At 34.5% G+C, this 16,371-nt stretch overlaps 1 protein-coding gene across 3 annotated transcripts in view; it reads right to left on the minus strand.

Moving 5' to 3' along the window:
* The window catches only part of abcc12 (ATP binding cassette subfamily C member 12), a 31,661-nt gene extending 17,638 nt beyond the window's left edge, over positions 1-14,023 (minus strand). Inside the window, exons 1-14 of one of the 3 annotated variants that reach the window (XM_087261552.1) lie at positions 13,669-14,023; positions 7,043-7,255; positions 6,862-6,947; positions 6,581-6,726; positions 6,181-6,327; positions 5,832-5,979; positions 4,512-4,748; positions 4,142-4,315; positions 3,860-4,007; positions 3,629-3,777; positions 2,178-2,285; positions 1,666-1,872; positions 1,422-1,493; positions 1,204-1,328 (exon numbers count right to left, since the gene is read on the minus strand). In XM_087261552.1, coding sequence (XP_087117678.1) covers positions 1,204-1,328; positions 1,422-1,493; positions 1,666-1,872; positions 2,178-2,285; positions 3,629-3,777; positions 3,860-4,007; positions 4,142-4,315; positions 4,512-4,748; positions 5,832-5,979; positions 6,181-6,327; positions 6,581-6,726; positions 6,862-6,909 — 1,709 coding nt within the window. In that variant the 5' untranslated portion in view covers positions 6,910-6,947; positions 7,043-7,255; positions 13,669-14,023. Of the gene's footprint in view, positions 1-1,203; positions 1,329-1,421; positions 1,494-1,665; positions 1,873-2,177; positions 2,286-3,628; positions 3,778-3,859; positions 4,008-4,141; positions 4,316-4,511; positions 4,749-5,831; positions 5,980-6,180; positions 6,328-6,580; positions 6,727-6,861; positions 6,948-7,042; positions 7,256-12,503; positions 13,237-13,668 lie in introns of those variants that run through there. The other 2 variants (XM_087261551.1, XM_087261553.1) reach the window with 2 other exon arrangements.
* Positions 14,024-16,371: the final 2,348 nt, after the last annotated feature.

Raw genomic sequence — 16,371 nt, forward strand, 5'->3', positions numbered from 1 at the left:
ATATACCACCTCTCTACCAAGAAATGTGCTCTATCTTTTCAGTTAGCAGTGCTGCTGATAGTGTGCACTTTTTTTGTGCACATGTTTTTTCCTTGTTTATTTGCATATGTAGGAGAGACTGTGATTTCCATAGATAAAACATCATTGCGCAGGAATAACAAGGAAATTGTTATTTCTTTAGTTTTTTTTTACAATTCTATCATTTATTTATTTGCTTGGCCAGTGTGTAGTGTGTTTTTACCATTCCTGCTGTAAGTATCTTCAAATAGCTTTTATATATGATGCTAACAATATGAGTTTTGATCTTTAAACCACTATTTTTTTCAAGAACGTTTTATCTTTCATCAGGTGTCCACTGGGTCTTAAAATGACTTAAATTTCAAAAACTAAATATTAGACCTTGTAATTTGGTGTTGTAGGTGTTAAATATTTTTAAAGAGGTCTTAATTTTTATTTGTCCATGTAAAGTTACCTGATTATTACAATCAACAATCCATTAAAAAAAAGTTTAACAAAGTTTACTTAAACAAAAGTTATGCTGAAAAAAGTATATAACAAATGTATATTACTAGAGTTTGCTTTTTGACAAATTATATAAAATGTGGCTAAAAAAAATGACAAAATTTTAATTTTAATGGGGCAACTAAAAACCTTTTCTACTGGCTATTAGAAAAAAACCTTAGCGTTTAGTCCTGTATTAGTCTGAATTTTTAATATATATATATAATGGTCTTAAAAATGGTCTTGCTGAAACCTGCAGAAACCCTGTTAATGTAGGTCAGTCAGTCAGAACATAAAGATTTACTGTGGCTGAAAACCCACAATTTTATAAGTTTAAAAGCTGCAGTCATGAGTAATTTCATTGCTCTAAGACATGACCCCTTTTTTTGCTGTTCAGTTTAGTGCTGTGTTTATCACTCCAAGTCATCCTGTGTTCTACATGATGCTCTCTTCTGGCCAATAAAGATACTTATACGTGACCTGGTGTTAGCATTTGGCCTCAAATACAGTATCGAAGATTAGTTTCAAATGTAGATGCGTGATTTTATAAGTAAAGTTCTGGCAACCGCACACTGCCTGCTTTTATATGTAAGCTTTGCAACTCCTTTACTGTGCACAAGTGAACTCCCTTGAGAAGTATCGAAAAACAAACACTGAAGTGTTGACTGCATTCTATACTCAGCTTGACCATTGGTGTTTTACCTGGCTTCATCAAATGGTTCTCCCATAAGGATATTGTCTCGTACAGTCCCATGGAATATCCAGGCTTGTTGGGAAACGTATGCTAATGTTCCATTTGCTGATACAGATCCACTCAGAAGATGCATCTTAGGAGAGAAATCATAGGACTGTCAGTTAAATCTCATCACATCAAAAATGAAACTTTTCACTGTAAGTTAGAAAAGACAGAAGCATCCCACCTGCTCGAGAATACTTGATATCAGAGAGGTTTTTCCACTTCCGACATTTCCACACACCCCAAGCAAACTTCCCTATAAATGAAAAAAGCCATCCATTAGTGTCTGTTATAGAAGCACACCTTTAAAAAAAAAAAAAAAAATAATATATATATATATATATATATATATATATATATATATATATATATATATATATATATATATATATATATATATATATATATATATATATATCACATCCCACCTTTGAAAGAGTCAAGCTGATGTTTCTGAGTGACGGTTGAGACTCTGCCTTGTGTTTGCCATTTTGAGAGGGGTTTTCAGGCATCTGGCTGGTGTTTTTGTCATCTGTTGGACTCCAGGAGAATGTGGCCTTTTCCATGACCAGTGCCAAATCCATATTTTTATCCTGAGTAAGATAACCTTTGGGGTTCTGAACCAGCATGATCCTCTGTAGTGATGCAAACATTTACGTGCTGTTATTTACACTGTACTGACAATGTCTATTCAGTGTGTAAAAGATATGATTAACATCAGTCGCGGCATGTGTAAAATACACTGCATACATTACCAACACATATCTTTATGAGTCATTCTGATGATTAACTTTTATTTTTTTCCCTCAATTCATTTTAAACTAGGCTTGATTAGAGCAGATAGTGGCGGCCCAATTTACAAATCAATTATTTTTTTAGACAATAATGTGATATAAATGTAAGTTTTAGATAAGCAGAGAAAAATGTGAATGAGTACAACCTTGAGTCTAGTTAGAGCCACTTTAGCCTCAGCCACAGCTTTAACAGAGAATGGCAACAAGCCCATTGACATCCTCATGCAGTTAAATACAGCGATGATAGTGTAGGCCTGTTGAGAAATTATCAAATGGTTAGGGAAAACTCATCTCTTCCTTGAACCTTTCAAGCACATCATATACATTTGCATGTTTCATTGTAAGGAGTTAAACATGTTCAGTCAGTTAAATGGAGTGTAAATCCAAAATATTCTGCCATTACTGGGTGCTTTCCACTCCACTTTTAGACATGCACTTACAGACTTCCCTTCACTTGTTTTCTCAGGGGATCCTAGCAGCCATTTTAAAGTGCATTCCACTTTATTAAGTGAACGAGGAAAGCTTACATGGACACACCCTCGATCCCTCAATTTTGAGAGAGGAAGCGAGTCGGCTTCATATGTCCACTCCAGCACTATATATATATATGTATGTTCCAGAATGCAATGCAATTGCGACATTAAAACAGTGTGGTTCCCATTAGCTTAAGGGTTTAGGCCACTCCATTTAAAACCATTCAGGTGTTTTGCCAATAGTGGACTATTGTGTAATGTAATCAATGACGTACATCCGAGGGAGCGAGACAAAGGGAAGTTATCGTGAGAACAACATAAAAATTGTACTAGGATTCAGCCATTAACTCACACTTAACTTCTTTGTTTCTTCTGTTGAACAAATGAAGATATATGGATGTTAATCACTGAATTTCAGAGACTAAAAAATGTAATAAAAAAAAAACACTTCTTAAAAAAAATTATGAAACATGTCAACATATTCAAAATATCTTCTTATGTTTTCAGCAGAAGAAAGAAAATAATAAAGGTTTAGAAAAAATGTGGGTCATCAAATTAACAAGTTAACTGTACCTTTTTTGCGTCCTATTTTTAAAAATACTATAAACAGAAACATTCTATTAAATAAAATATAATAAAGAGTCCAATGTTTCAATAATAAAGTTTGTAGTATTCATAATTACACTGCTTTTAAATCAGAACATTCATCAAAGCATCATGTATTTAATCAAAAATACATTACAAATGTTATTTTGTGAAATACTACAGTATTAACCTGTTACAGTTTTAAACTTTAATTCAAAATTCAGTATCAGCACCCATTACTCCAGTTTTTCTCGTTTTTTTAGAAATCACTAAACGGTATAGTTAATTAATAATCACCTTTTATAGTTAATAATAATCAAAAATAATAATAATTTTGCAGACACTGTGATGCACATTTTCCCCGATTCATTGGATCAATACAATGTACCATCGAACAACATTTTTATATGATTTTTAAAAAGAATAAATATAAAATAACCATAATGTTCTTTGTTATACTCCAAGCCCAAACTTTTAAACAGCAATGCTGCTCATATAGTATATTACAGACATATTTCTGCTTTGTTTCATGCACTTACAGTAGAAGGTAGAAGTGGCAGTTTCAGTGATGTGTGGACGATGAAGGTGACGATGGTCGCTAGCGTGGGAACTATCGTCGTTAAAGAAGAGTTTAAACTCTGAACATAACCAGCCTTTTGTAATAGCAGCTTCTCGTTTTTCCTGATGTCTAGATGTGAAAAAGCAATTAAAGAATTGTTGAGAAAAAGGAGAGAATGGATGAAAATAACAAGAGTGGACAGATGGACCACCTGTGATTGACTTCTCAAAAGACTCCTCCCATGCATACATCTTAATGAGCTTGATGCAAGTCAGAACCTCATTCATGGTGCGAACTCGTTTATCTGTCACAGATACAGCCCGCCTTCTGAACACACCGATCAGCCTGGCGATAGAGAACTACAACACACACACATATATATATATATATATATATATATATATATGCACAAATAACAAAATATAACTGATACCATTTAATTTTAAATAAAGATTTCAAAGCACATAACACAACACAAAAGAAGGCTGCATACCTGTATTGGAAGGAAGATCAAATACACTAGAATTCCAATAAGTGCTGTGTATCCAAGAATAAAGCAGGCATATATGATACAGATGATCAGCAGTACTGGAACACACAGCAGAAATGTCCCAAATATGACCGCATCAAACAACCGATAGCCATCACTCGTCAAGACGTTTATCGTCTAAACCAGACACAAAACATACAAAGAATGAAGACTACAGTTCATGACAAACACTCTTTGGATTGTATATAGTCATTTAAAATTGTTTAGTTTACTACAGCACATTAATGCCCTAATAAAGCCACTAATAAGTAGATTCTGCATCTAGAAAATATTGTGGCAGTATTCACTGATGAACCAACAATCAGTAGCTTACCTCTCCTACAGTGATAGTAGTAAGACTCCTAAGAGAGATGATTTTCTTGAAAGCAAGCATGGAGAATGCTCCCTTCACTCTCACAGCTGTCCTCAAGTTCACAGCCCACAGGACGGATGCAAAAAATGCCTTGCTGAACTCCGTGAGGAAAAGAGCCACACACACACCGACACCATGCACCACTGTAGACGGTTCAGACTGCTCGACATAGTTCAGGATTTCATATACTAGAATTGACTAGAAAAAAAGACAAAATGTATACATAAGCCAACATTTTCAAACAGATTTATGGTGTATGACAGCAAATAACACTACACACAAGCACTACAAGCATGGACAATATTTACAAATTAAGAGTTTAGATGCAAAAACCTCTAAAAGCCGTTTGATATTTTCTTAAAAAATGAGCGTTTTTCTTAAACTCTTGTGTATTGGCTTAGAAATTTTACATTTATAGTGACAAATAGGTTCTTTTCATTGCCTTTCAAGGGAAACAACTGAACATAAACGTTAAAGATTGAGAAAAAATTTCATTTTAGCAGAATGTTTCAGTGGACATTTAAAGGTTTTTGCATCTGAACTCGTCAAATTGTTGTTTTTTGGTACAGTGACATTATAAAAGTATTCTTAACACATTACAGATTAGCATTATAAAAGCATTTTTTTTTTTTGGCTTGAGAAAGCACTGCCAGAATGTTTGAAACAGATTTAAAAACTATTAGAAGTTTAAGTTTGGAGTGAAAAAGAATTTTAAAAAAAAGTTTTCTGGCATGCTATGTACATGCTTGCATGATATAACCTTGCTATAGCACACATTTTAGCATATAGCTTGATTGTAGCACTTTCTAACATATTTCTTTATAATATAAATTTGAATGATTTTACAGTATGTTAACATTACTTAGCATATTACTAACATGTTTTAACTATTGTTTTACATGTTGCTACTTGCTAGCGTGTTTAGCTCATAGCTTACACATTTAAGCTGTTGCAAGAATGTTTTAGCACACTGTTTGTTTAAATTAGCACATCTACCACATTAAGATGAATTAGTATGTTGCTAACATGTATCTAGAAGTACACACATTTTGCTAAAAAGACTTAGCATGTTGCTAATGTATGTGGTTATTTGTTAACATGTTTGTTATTTGTTTTCAAGTATTTTAGTCCATGGACAACAGGATAACTAGCTTATTTGTAGCATGCTTTATTACATTGTAAACATGCATTACTATTTTTGTGAGTTTGATTAAACATGTTAGCAATAGTTATAGTAATTAGACAGACAGACAAATAGAGGAAGAAGCTCATTTCACATACCGGACCAACAAATACAGCAAAAGCAAACATGACAGAGGCCAAGAATGACACTATAAATCTTGTCTTCTGAAAACGCATGATCACGGCAGAAAGAGACGCCTTCTCAAGACCCACACGGGCAACTTCTTCATCCCACAGTCTCTGGAATCTAAACACAACAAATATCACAACATTTTAAAAGTACTTTTTAAGATTAAATATAGATGAACAGAATTCTCCCAGACTGATTCTGGATACATGAAAAGACTTTAAAAATGAGTTTGTCTTTGCCATGTGCTACACTACAGCAATCCTCCTGAGTTTAAACGGAAAGAATATGAATCAAATCTAGAGCTGTTGACATTTGTACCTCTCTCCATTGATGTGAGCTCCATCATGAGGGGAGAGGAAAAGAGAGTCTTCATCTAATCGATTTCGGAAGAGCCTCCACATCATGGGTGTCATCCATGAAAACGATGTGAAGGAGAAGAATCCAGCATCATCAACCGGGTGTGAACTGTGCAAAGTTAGAAAATGCATTTTCGACATTACAATATGACTTTAAAACATATTCAGATATTAAGGAATGTCACGTGAATTACAGACTAATTGATAAAAATGTAATAAGTGGTTATTTAAAAAGTGGTCCGGTCACCACAAAAACAAAAATGCATTTAGTTTTGTTTCAGATCTTTTGATAGTATGGTGTTGAAATTGTGATGAAGCAATAAGCTTGTAACACTTTTTACGAAATCTTGTGAATGTCTTACTTTGACGCAAAACGAAATGGGATGAGAGTTTTCAAGCTTTGTTGGTACTTGTGCTTCTTAGGTGGAGGTTCTGGTTCCCTGTAATCTAGAACCGGGGGACCTTCTGGAAAGGCACTCATGGCAGATGAACTATCTCTTCTTTGTTTCTACATAATAAAAAAAGACAAACAAAGAAACTGAGATATCATAACATACAAATAATTGTGAGACTTTAAAAACATTTCATATGAGGACATGTTTTGACAGAAGAAAGTAAAATACTTGATAAACATCTCACTTACAAAAGAAACTCCTTCAACTTTCTGTTTTTCTGAAGGGAAGTCCTTCATTTTTACTATAGTAGTTTCTGGTGGTTATTATTCAAGATCTTCACATAAACATATGGAAATAAATTAAACATTGAACAAATAAATAGAAATCATGGTGAAAATAGTAGTAATAGTGAGATATTAAGTTCCTTACCTTTTACCAGTTGTGCACTGATCAGTGTAGTTGTCAGGCTAAACATGAATCCCTTAATACTCCGGCAGCAACGTGCTTTAAGGTCCTTACACTGAGTTACATCACAATTTTACCAGGCTCAAAGGTTATTACGAGCAGAGGGCTCGACACTCCTTCACACTCTCTCTCTGTTACCACCTGTCGGATGCAGAAACCCCAGTCTTTTTTTTCAGCCTGTGAAATAAACCAAACCAGATTACAACAGTCCTGAGGAAACCGACTCTATAGGTGAAAAGGCAAAGGCGAAAGAAGGTTCTTTCACCTCTGAAACTACTTTTCAGATAGATGATATACTACTGTTGATGACTGTCAGTCCCCATTTATGAGTTCACATCATAGTCAACATGAGTTGCAGATTCACTCAATTGGTGGACTTTAGTTTTATTCCTCAAACTCCAAAGTTTTATTTCTTCCATCGTTTTCCAATGAAGTTTTGTAATAATAGACATTATCTGTAAAAATTCAATGTATATTTATATGGCGAATTTGTTGTGTATTGCCATACATGATGAAGTGAATTTGGCCAGAAGTAAAAAGTTCTGTCTCCATCACTATACTGGGGCATTATGACCCCTATGCCCCCCCTGCTGTTCTCACACTACAGGTACAAGCCAGGCTCAGCCCTGCTTGCATACCTGTCAACCCTACAGTTTTTCCCTGGATTCTCCCGTATTTTACCGTTCTATCCGGCTATCATTCCGTAAAGGTATTTTCCCGTATTTCTCCCGTATTTTCAGTCTTTCTCTGAAGGGTGGTAAATAGCCGAGCCTCCTTTTACGCAACCCATACCTCCGAACCACCAGGGGCTGCCCCTCGCTCTTAAATGGGAGTCTGTTCTGTGCTTTCGCTTTGTTTAGGCATCAAAACACTTAGTAATAAATATAAAAAAGGCGGGATTCGCTTCTTTTTCATTACAGGTGCCATTGCCCCTTTATATGCAATCCTCAAAACAGTCATATAGCGGTGTGTTACTGACGCTGTTTCCCAAACGGATTCTGTACACGTGATTTAAAGTGGAGCAAAAGTCTGGGTTTTGGGTGCGTGTTTGAACAGACATATGCACATAATTAATAATAATACCATCTAAAAATGTCAATCTTGGTGGGGTTTTTATCCAAACACATCTAATTTCATCCTAAATGAGCATAAAAAGTTAGGAAAGCAAATGCTTTCATTATAATGTTAGATGTGTGCATTTTTTAAATGACACCACTGTTATTTAATGCGATCAAATCTAAATAAATAAGAGATTCATTAATTGCTCTTTCATCAGAATGTGTAAGTTATACAGTAAAGAAACGGCTTATGAGATTTGATAACTTGATTCTATTTCTTTATAACAGTTAATTTTAATAAGCTGAACTGTTTGCTAATGTATTTGCTGCTGATGTATAGTACATATTAAAGTGGGCATATCAGTGTTAACAGGTACTGTATGTGCTTGGTTTCATTAAGCAACCAGTCTTGGGCTTTAGCCACTCTGTACTTAATCAATTCTTCAAGCTTTTAAACATTTAGACACTTCTCAATGAGGTCTGAGTTGTTTGTAACCATCCTATTATTTCAGTAGGTGATGGTACACCTAACCTTAGGAAGGGTAAATGCTGATTTAAAGCTCGTCTGACCTATGAACACTTTTTTCTGATGAGTCAGGTTTGTTGACATGACGGTAAGCAAAGTTATTAACTTGCTCATGTCCTACGTCACTAAGATACGATTTATGATCGGCACAGTCTAAATGATATATTACCACTTGATAATTTATTACTGGGTTTAATACAGAATTTTATTCACACTTTCACAATTATGGATAATTTGGTGTTGCTGATTACCTTCTTAATGAACAAAAGAGAAGTAACATTAAACAATAATAGCAAAGCACAAATGAATGTAAACCAGTAATAAACATACAAAAATATGTGTGTAGCACAATAAAAGTAAATCCAAGGACTATTAGCCAGTACAGTACAGTACACAAACACTGTACTGGCTTGTGTAGAAGAATAGTCTGTCTTAGGTTAAGTGTATAGTTAAGTATTTACAGTATATGTATAGTTGGTACGTAAGTTAGTATACAAGTCTGGCATGTTAGTTATGTTTAGGTTTAAAGTAGCTCTTACATCCAGTGTTGATTGTATATTTATGATTATGTTTATGTAGAATTCAGCTTCTCAAATTAAATACCCAAACAGGCTCTCATTAGTTTTGTAACCAATTGAAAGTTTTAAAAGAAAGCAGACTGAAAACTAAGCCAAGAGCACCCAAACCGGGAACAGGTAATCGACAGAATGTAAAAGAAACATACAGTAAAATGTAAACCTGCTTTCTGTTTGCCACGGACAGATACAGAATGGAACCATGGTTAGAACTTTATTGTCCTGTGTGAGATTGAGTGAGTAGCGACTGTACAGGTCTGTGTGCATCTGTACCAGCTCTGCTACTCAAACCTACCGTTTACTCATGTTGCTAACTTAGTGTTGTGCTGAATGTTTTTCTTCTCTTTGACTCTGAACTGTGTGGATATAAAGCACATCAAAGAAGGCAGAGTTCCAGCACACACTCACCAATTGCGTAAATAATCGAGGACCAAGGGTAGCTCAAAGATGTTTAGGAGCCAAAGCGAACTGCCCCAAAAAGTTTACTTTGGTGAGCTGTTTTAAACTGCTGAAACAAACCTTGTTCTAAGCAGATTTGGTTTGAAATGACATAAAAAATATATATTTTCCAGAAATAAGTCAAGTTTTATCTTAAAACAAGTAAAAAATAATCTTGAAAGTAAAACAATCTTGTTTTTGGTTTGAATTAAGATTGTTTCACCTACTCCATTAGCTAATTATTTAGCTTGTTTTAAATAAAAACTCACTTAATTTTGACTTTATTTCTTAAAAAAACTAATATTTTGTAAAAAACTAAATTTTTGGATATTTGAACTAGAAACAAACTTAAACTCATTCATTTTCTGTTCAGTTTAGTCCCTTCATTTATTAGTCCTTTTCCCCCAGAGCGGAATGGACCGCCAACTTATACAGCACATGTTTTATGCGGATGTCCTTCCAGTTGCAACCCATCACTGAGAAACTCCCATACACACTTGCATTCACACGCATCCACTACAGACAATTTTGCTAACCCAATTCACCGATAGCACATGTCTTTGGACTGTGGAGGAAACCGGAGCACCTGAAGAAAACCCACGCTAACACGGGGAGAACATGCAAACTCCACAAAGAAAAGCCAACTGACCCAGCCGGGGCTCAAACCAGCGTCCTTCTTGCTGTGAAGTGACAGCGCTACCCACTGCAACACTGTGTCGCCCCCAAACCTAAACTCTTAAGTTAGAAAAGTATTTTACAGTGATGGGCTGTGTTGATTTAATGCTTCATTTTGGGAGAAATAACATTTAGAAAGATATTGAAAAGTTAAAACGTTAATACACTATGAATAGACTTTGGAGCTTTCTAAGCAGGGTAAATGCCACATTATAAAACATTAGAAAAATGACATGTAAAGCTAAACAAAGTTCATTTTCTATGTTTTATCTTGGATACAAGCGAAGCACAAAAACTGGAAATACCTGGCATATGACTTTAAACTTTATAATTTGCAGTTCACGATTAACACAATTTTACCAGGCTCAAAGTTTATTACAAGCAGAGGGCTTGACACTCATCCACTCTCTCTACATTACATTCTGTTGGATGCAGTTTTTTTTTCAGCCTGTGAAATAAACCAAGCCAGATTACAACCGTCCTGTAGAAACCGACTCTATAGGTGAAAAGGCAAAAGAAGGTTCTTTCACCTCTGAAATTATTTTCAGTTAGATTATATACAACTGTTGATGACTGTCCGTCCCCATTTATGAGTTACAGTTTCACTGAATTAGTGGACTCTAGTTTAATCCTCACGGCCAATTGTTTTTCACTGCAGTTCTTTAGACAATAGTTGTAAGTATAGGCTATTTCTATAGCCATCCTGTATTTTACGCTTTTAGACATTAAGACACTTCTCTATGAGGTTGTTTGTAATGATCATAGCATTTCAGTGATGATATGCCTAACCTTAAGTTAAATGCTGCTTTAAAGCTCTTCTGACCTATGAACATTTATTTCTGATGAGTCAGGTTTGTTGACTTGATGGTGAGCAAAGTTATTCATGATTAACACAATTTTAATGAAATATTACTTTGTAATTCATGACTGGGCTTAGACGTTTATTCACACTTCTGGATCTTCTGGATAACTTTGTGTTACTGATTAGTGGGCCCACCCGGAATCTGTGTCCGAAGAATTCTGCAGATTTTCCGCAGATTTTTAGGCCATTATTAATTCTGTTTATTTGCTTGAGTAAATGTGTGTACATCTATATATACTCAGTTTTTTAATTAATTTCAGTAATATTATTGATTAATATGAAAATGTTCATCTGATTTATGCACAATGCAGTTTGTACAGCATTATTTTCTGTCTTTTACTAGATATATTATATGACAAACTTGCTTTATTTACCAAAAAAGTGAATCTAATTGGATTTGCATTTTAAACATTAAATAAAATTTAAAAATTTATTATTTTTATTTAATAAATTAAGGTTTTAGTTATGATACTTCCAAAAACATTCCGCCAAAATCCGCAGACTTTAACCAAAATTCCCAGCTGAAATAACAAAAAACGTCCGCAGATTCCATCTTGCCCAACTGATTAGGCTACATTATATGGAACAAAAGGGGAGGAGTACCATTAAACAAACATAGCAAAACACAAATGGCTATAAACCAGCATAAAGGTACGAAAAACTGTGTAGCACAATACAACTAAATCCAAGCACTTTTAGCCAGTAGAATACAGTAGCTACAGACTTCTTGTTATTAGAAACCTGCAATATCTTGAATGTTTTACAAACACTAACGTTGGCCTTTTAATAAAATCTACATATTTTTTGTAACATGCCAATGTTGTGCTGAGAGTTCCTTTCAATTATTCATTCATTCATTCATTCATTTTCTTTTCGGCTTAGTCCCTTTCAGCCAACTCACACAGCACATGTTTTACGCAGCGGATGCCCTTCCAGCTGCAATCCATCTCTGGGAAACATCCATACACACTCATTCACACTCATACACGTACAATTTAGCCTAATCAATTCACTTGTAGCACATGTCTTTGGACTGTGGGGGAATCCGGAGCACCAGGAGGAAACCCACGCGAATGCAGGGAGAACATGCAAACTCCACACAGAAACACACACCGACCCAGCCAAGGCTCAAACCAGCGACTTGCTGTGAGGCGACAGCACTACTGCGCCACTGTGTCGCCACAGTTTCAATAATGTACAATTAATTGTAGGTTACTTATTATTTTGTAAACTGATTTAATTAGATCCTGCTCCTAAAAAACTATACTCTTATCGATAAAATATTTCTTACCGTTCGCCAACAAATCCTCCTGCGCATGCGCTTTCTGCATCATCTTGTCATCCGTGCATTGGTTTTTAGTTCGTTGGAATCAAACTGGTTTGATTTGAAAAGTTTTACTGAACGAGCCGTTATGTGTTTTGCTCAGTAATGTTAACTGATTTTCCTTCAGATGAAAAATCTGAAGTTTTCAGTGTCTTTTTTTGCGAAAAGATTCACTGAAATTGTTTAAATATAAATAGGCTCTCGTCGAAGTATTGAGACCAAATGAAAGTTATAAAGGGAAGCTGGCTGAACATACAACAACTAAAACTAGAACAAATGCAACACAGAATGCATCTAAACCGGGGAACAGGTACAATTGGCAGAATATGAAAGAAAGCCCTCTTCACGCAGACATCGCAGCACGGCCGAGATATTAAAAGCCATAACATCCTGTCTCCCTGACATCCTGTCTAAACGGCGCTCTTTTATCTGACCGTTATCTGTTGAAGGCAGCGTTTACTGTATGCGTATCGCTATACTGTGCTGCTTACGCAGGTTTGTTTATGACTAAAACTGAAAAAGAAAAAAAAAACTAATTTGATCCATAAGTTTTGATCGTTGATTTTGTGACTGGCGGTTAATTCCGCGTCCCGTAATAAATCAGGGACTTGCTGAAGCAAGGTGAGTCAGTGGCTTTAGAAATCCGAGACTTTAGAAGTTTTTCTTTTTTTTTTAAGGTAGGCTATGTATCTTCGTTCACAAACGCTCTTTGGCTTCCTGCAGCCTGTTATGTTTGTTATGTGATCACAGAAGAAAAGCTTTATTTTCGTCTGGACTACTTCAGATTTCTAAAAAGTATTAGATATTTTAATTAGAAACAAGACAAGAACTTAGTTAGAAAGTTGGAAAAGCATTTTTGCAGTGGCTCTGTTCAAATGAATGCTTCATTTGGAGAGAAATAACTGAATACTTTTTATTCAGAATAATTTTATCCTAAATAATAGTATTAATAATTATTATTCAGTTATTTCTCTTGAATAATGTTAATATGCTAGCCTATGAATACATTTTGGAACTTTTCTAAACAGTTTTATCACCACATTATTAAACAGCAGCTAAATGCCATGTAAAGCTAAACCAAGTTCATTTTCTATGTCTTATCTGGATAGAATTAACAGAAAAACAAAAATACCTTGCGTGACTTTAAACTTCTCATTTTGCTGCACAAGAACACAGGAAAAGGGATTTCCTCCTTTCTTTTTTGGTGACCAACTCGTGATACAGTATGTTTAGCTCCTGATTCAAGCAACAAGTTCAGAAACACAAGCCTTGGAGTTTGTTCATTGATGCATGTTTTCCACAACAACAGCTCTGTGTCTACTGACCAAACCATGTGAAACTCTCTCTAGCTCTCTCTGCTTTTTCTCAGTTGTGAGTCACAATGACAGAACATGGTGAAGTCAGTCTCTAAATAAAAGCCATCCTATGATGAGTTCTTCAGTCAAGACATGTTCTCTGTTCCCTTCTCACGTGATATTCTTTAGTTTTGATTAATGTATCAGACAGCACACATTATATAATATATAGAAAAAAAAAACACTTTGCATTAAAACAAAGTTAAAATTCATTTATAAATTAAATATAAATGAAGTGAAAATTTGTGTGTGTGTGTCTATATATATATATATATATATATATATATATATATATATATATATATATATATATATATATGTTAATTTTTCTTTAAATTGACACAAGTAAAAGATAAAATTTTTAAATGTTTTAACATACTGGAATAATAGTAATATGAAGTGTCAACAAACTCTAATTTAATAATCTAAGTGTCAAAATTTCTGTTGCTTTACTAAAATGAGTGTTTTAAGTGTTTAATTTAACCCACATCAGTGTTAAATGGACACTTGGATTTGAACACTATAACACTATACAGGGACTTACACCAGAAATTGAACATCTCATTTGCTGTGTGTGTGTATATATATATATATATATATATATATATATATATATATATATATATATATATATATATATATATATATATATAATCATAGGTTATTATACTGATAGAGGTTGTTGATCTTTGTGTAGCTCCAGACAATCTGTAATACACAAGTTATGTAACACACTCATCACCATCTTAATGATTCTTTTGCGGAGTCAGTCACTCATTGTCTCTGTTGGCAACGTTCAGCATTCAAGATACTGCAACTATCCATGTTCATTCTATTGAAACGTACATCATGCTTTTATTTGCATAGTAAGGAGATGAACTGGTTTAATCTACACTTGGTAAATAGTTTAGGATTCTATATATATACAGTATATATCTTAGAATAAATTTTAGGTGATCATTATTAACATTTGCAATGCCATTTTATTACATACACCTAACTAGTACCGGGTAGGACCCCCTTTTGCCTTAAGAACTGCCTTAATTCTTCATAGTGTAGTTTCAACAAGGTACTGGAAACATTCCTTAGTGATGTTAGTCCATATTGACATGATAGTATTATGCAGTTGCTGCAGATTTGTCTGCTGAACATCCATGATGTGAATCTCCCGTTTCACTACATCCCAAAGCTGCTCTATTGGATTGAGATCTGGTGTATGTGGAGGCCATTAGAGTACACAGAACTCATTGTCATGTTCATGAAACCAGTCTGAGATGATCTGCGCTTTATGACATGAAGCATTATCCTGCTGGAAGTAGCCATCAGAAGATGGGTACACTGTGGTCATAAAGGGATGGACATGGTCAGCAACAATACTCAGGTAGGCTGTGGCGTTGACACAATGCTTAATTAGTAGTAATGGGCTTCACCACGTGGGGTCTAGGGCTACTGCTGTGACCCACTGTAACCCACTCACTAGATATTTTTACTTTTTCTGACCATTCTCTGTAAACTCTAGAGATAGTTGTGCGTGAAAATCCAAGTAGATCAGCAGTTTCTGAAACACTTTGACCAGTCCGTCTGCCACCAGCAACCATGCAGCGTTCAAAGTCACTTAAATCACCTTTCATCCCCATTCTGATGCTCTGTTTGAACTGCAGCAGATCGTCTTGACCATGTCTACATGCCTAAATGCATTGAGTTGCTGCCATGTGATTGGTTAACAAGACATTTGCATTAATTAGCAGTTGGACAGTTGAACCTAATAAAGTGGCTGGTGATTGTATGTTTATTTAGCTATTTTTAGTATGTGTGCATTTACAAAATAAATTGTGAAAAATTTATGCTCACTATTAGTTTAGATTAATATCAAAGATGCTGGAAAACATCAGTATAAATATTTTTAGCATTGCTACATTCATTAAAATATCATTTATTAAAAACTGTGTATCTTGAATATTAGCTTAATGTGACCACTCGAAGACGCTGTAAAACAACAAAAGCTTTGCGTTTTATTGCCTCTAGTGGCGACACTAAAAATTAACATGTTATTTTAACATTAAGTTTGTATATGTCTGTATGTGGTGTGAAATTATGGAACATTCCAGAACAGATTCTCAAACAATGTCAGGATATTCATCAGTTTAAAAAGTTGTATAAATATATATTATTAAAGGAATATGATGATGAATAGAGGTGATTGAAAAAGGATAAAATGAGAAAGGTATGATGAAATTTTTTATTGATGGCTGTTTGCAGTACTATGACTATGTTATAAAATATAAATGTAAAAAAAATCAAACATATCATATGTCAAAGATGGCAAAGGATAAAATAGTTCTTATGCAAAGCTCATATGTCTCATGTAAAAAGAAGAGATAGGTAAAAGAAGAAATAAGTTTAAGTAATAGACGAAATTTGTGTGTAGAATGCGGTGGAAAAATAATAAGCATGTGGTCATCCTGCTCCTTTTTTGAATA

The sequence above is a fragment of the Danio rerio genome, chromosome 7, assembly GCF_052040795.2.
Source record: "Danio rerio strain M-AB ecotype USA chromosome 7, GRCz13ab, whole genome shotgun sequence".
Taxonomy (NCBI): Eukaryota; Metazoa; Chordata; class Actinopteri; order Cypriniformes; family Danionidae; genus Danio; species Danio rerio.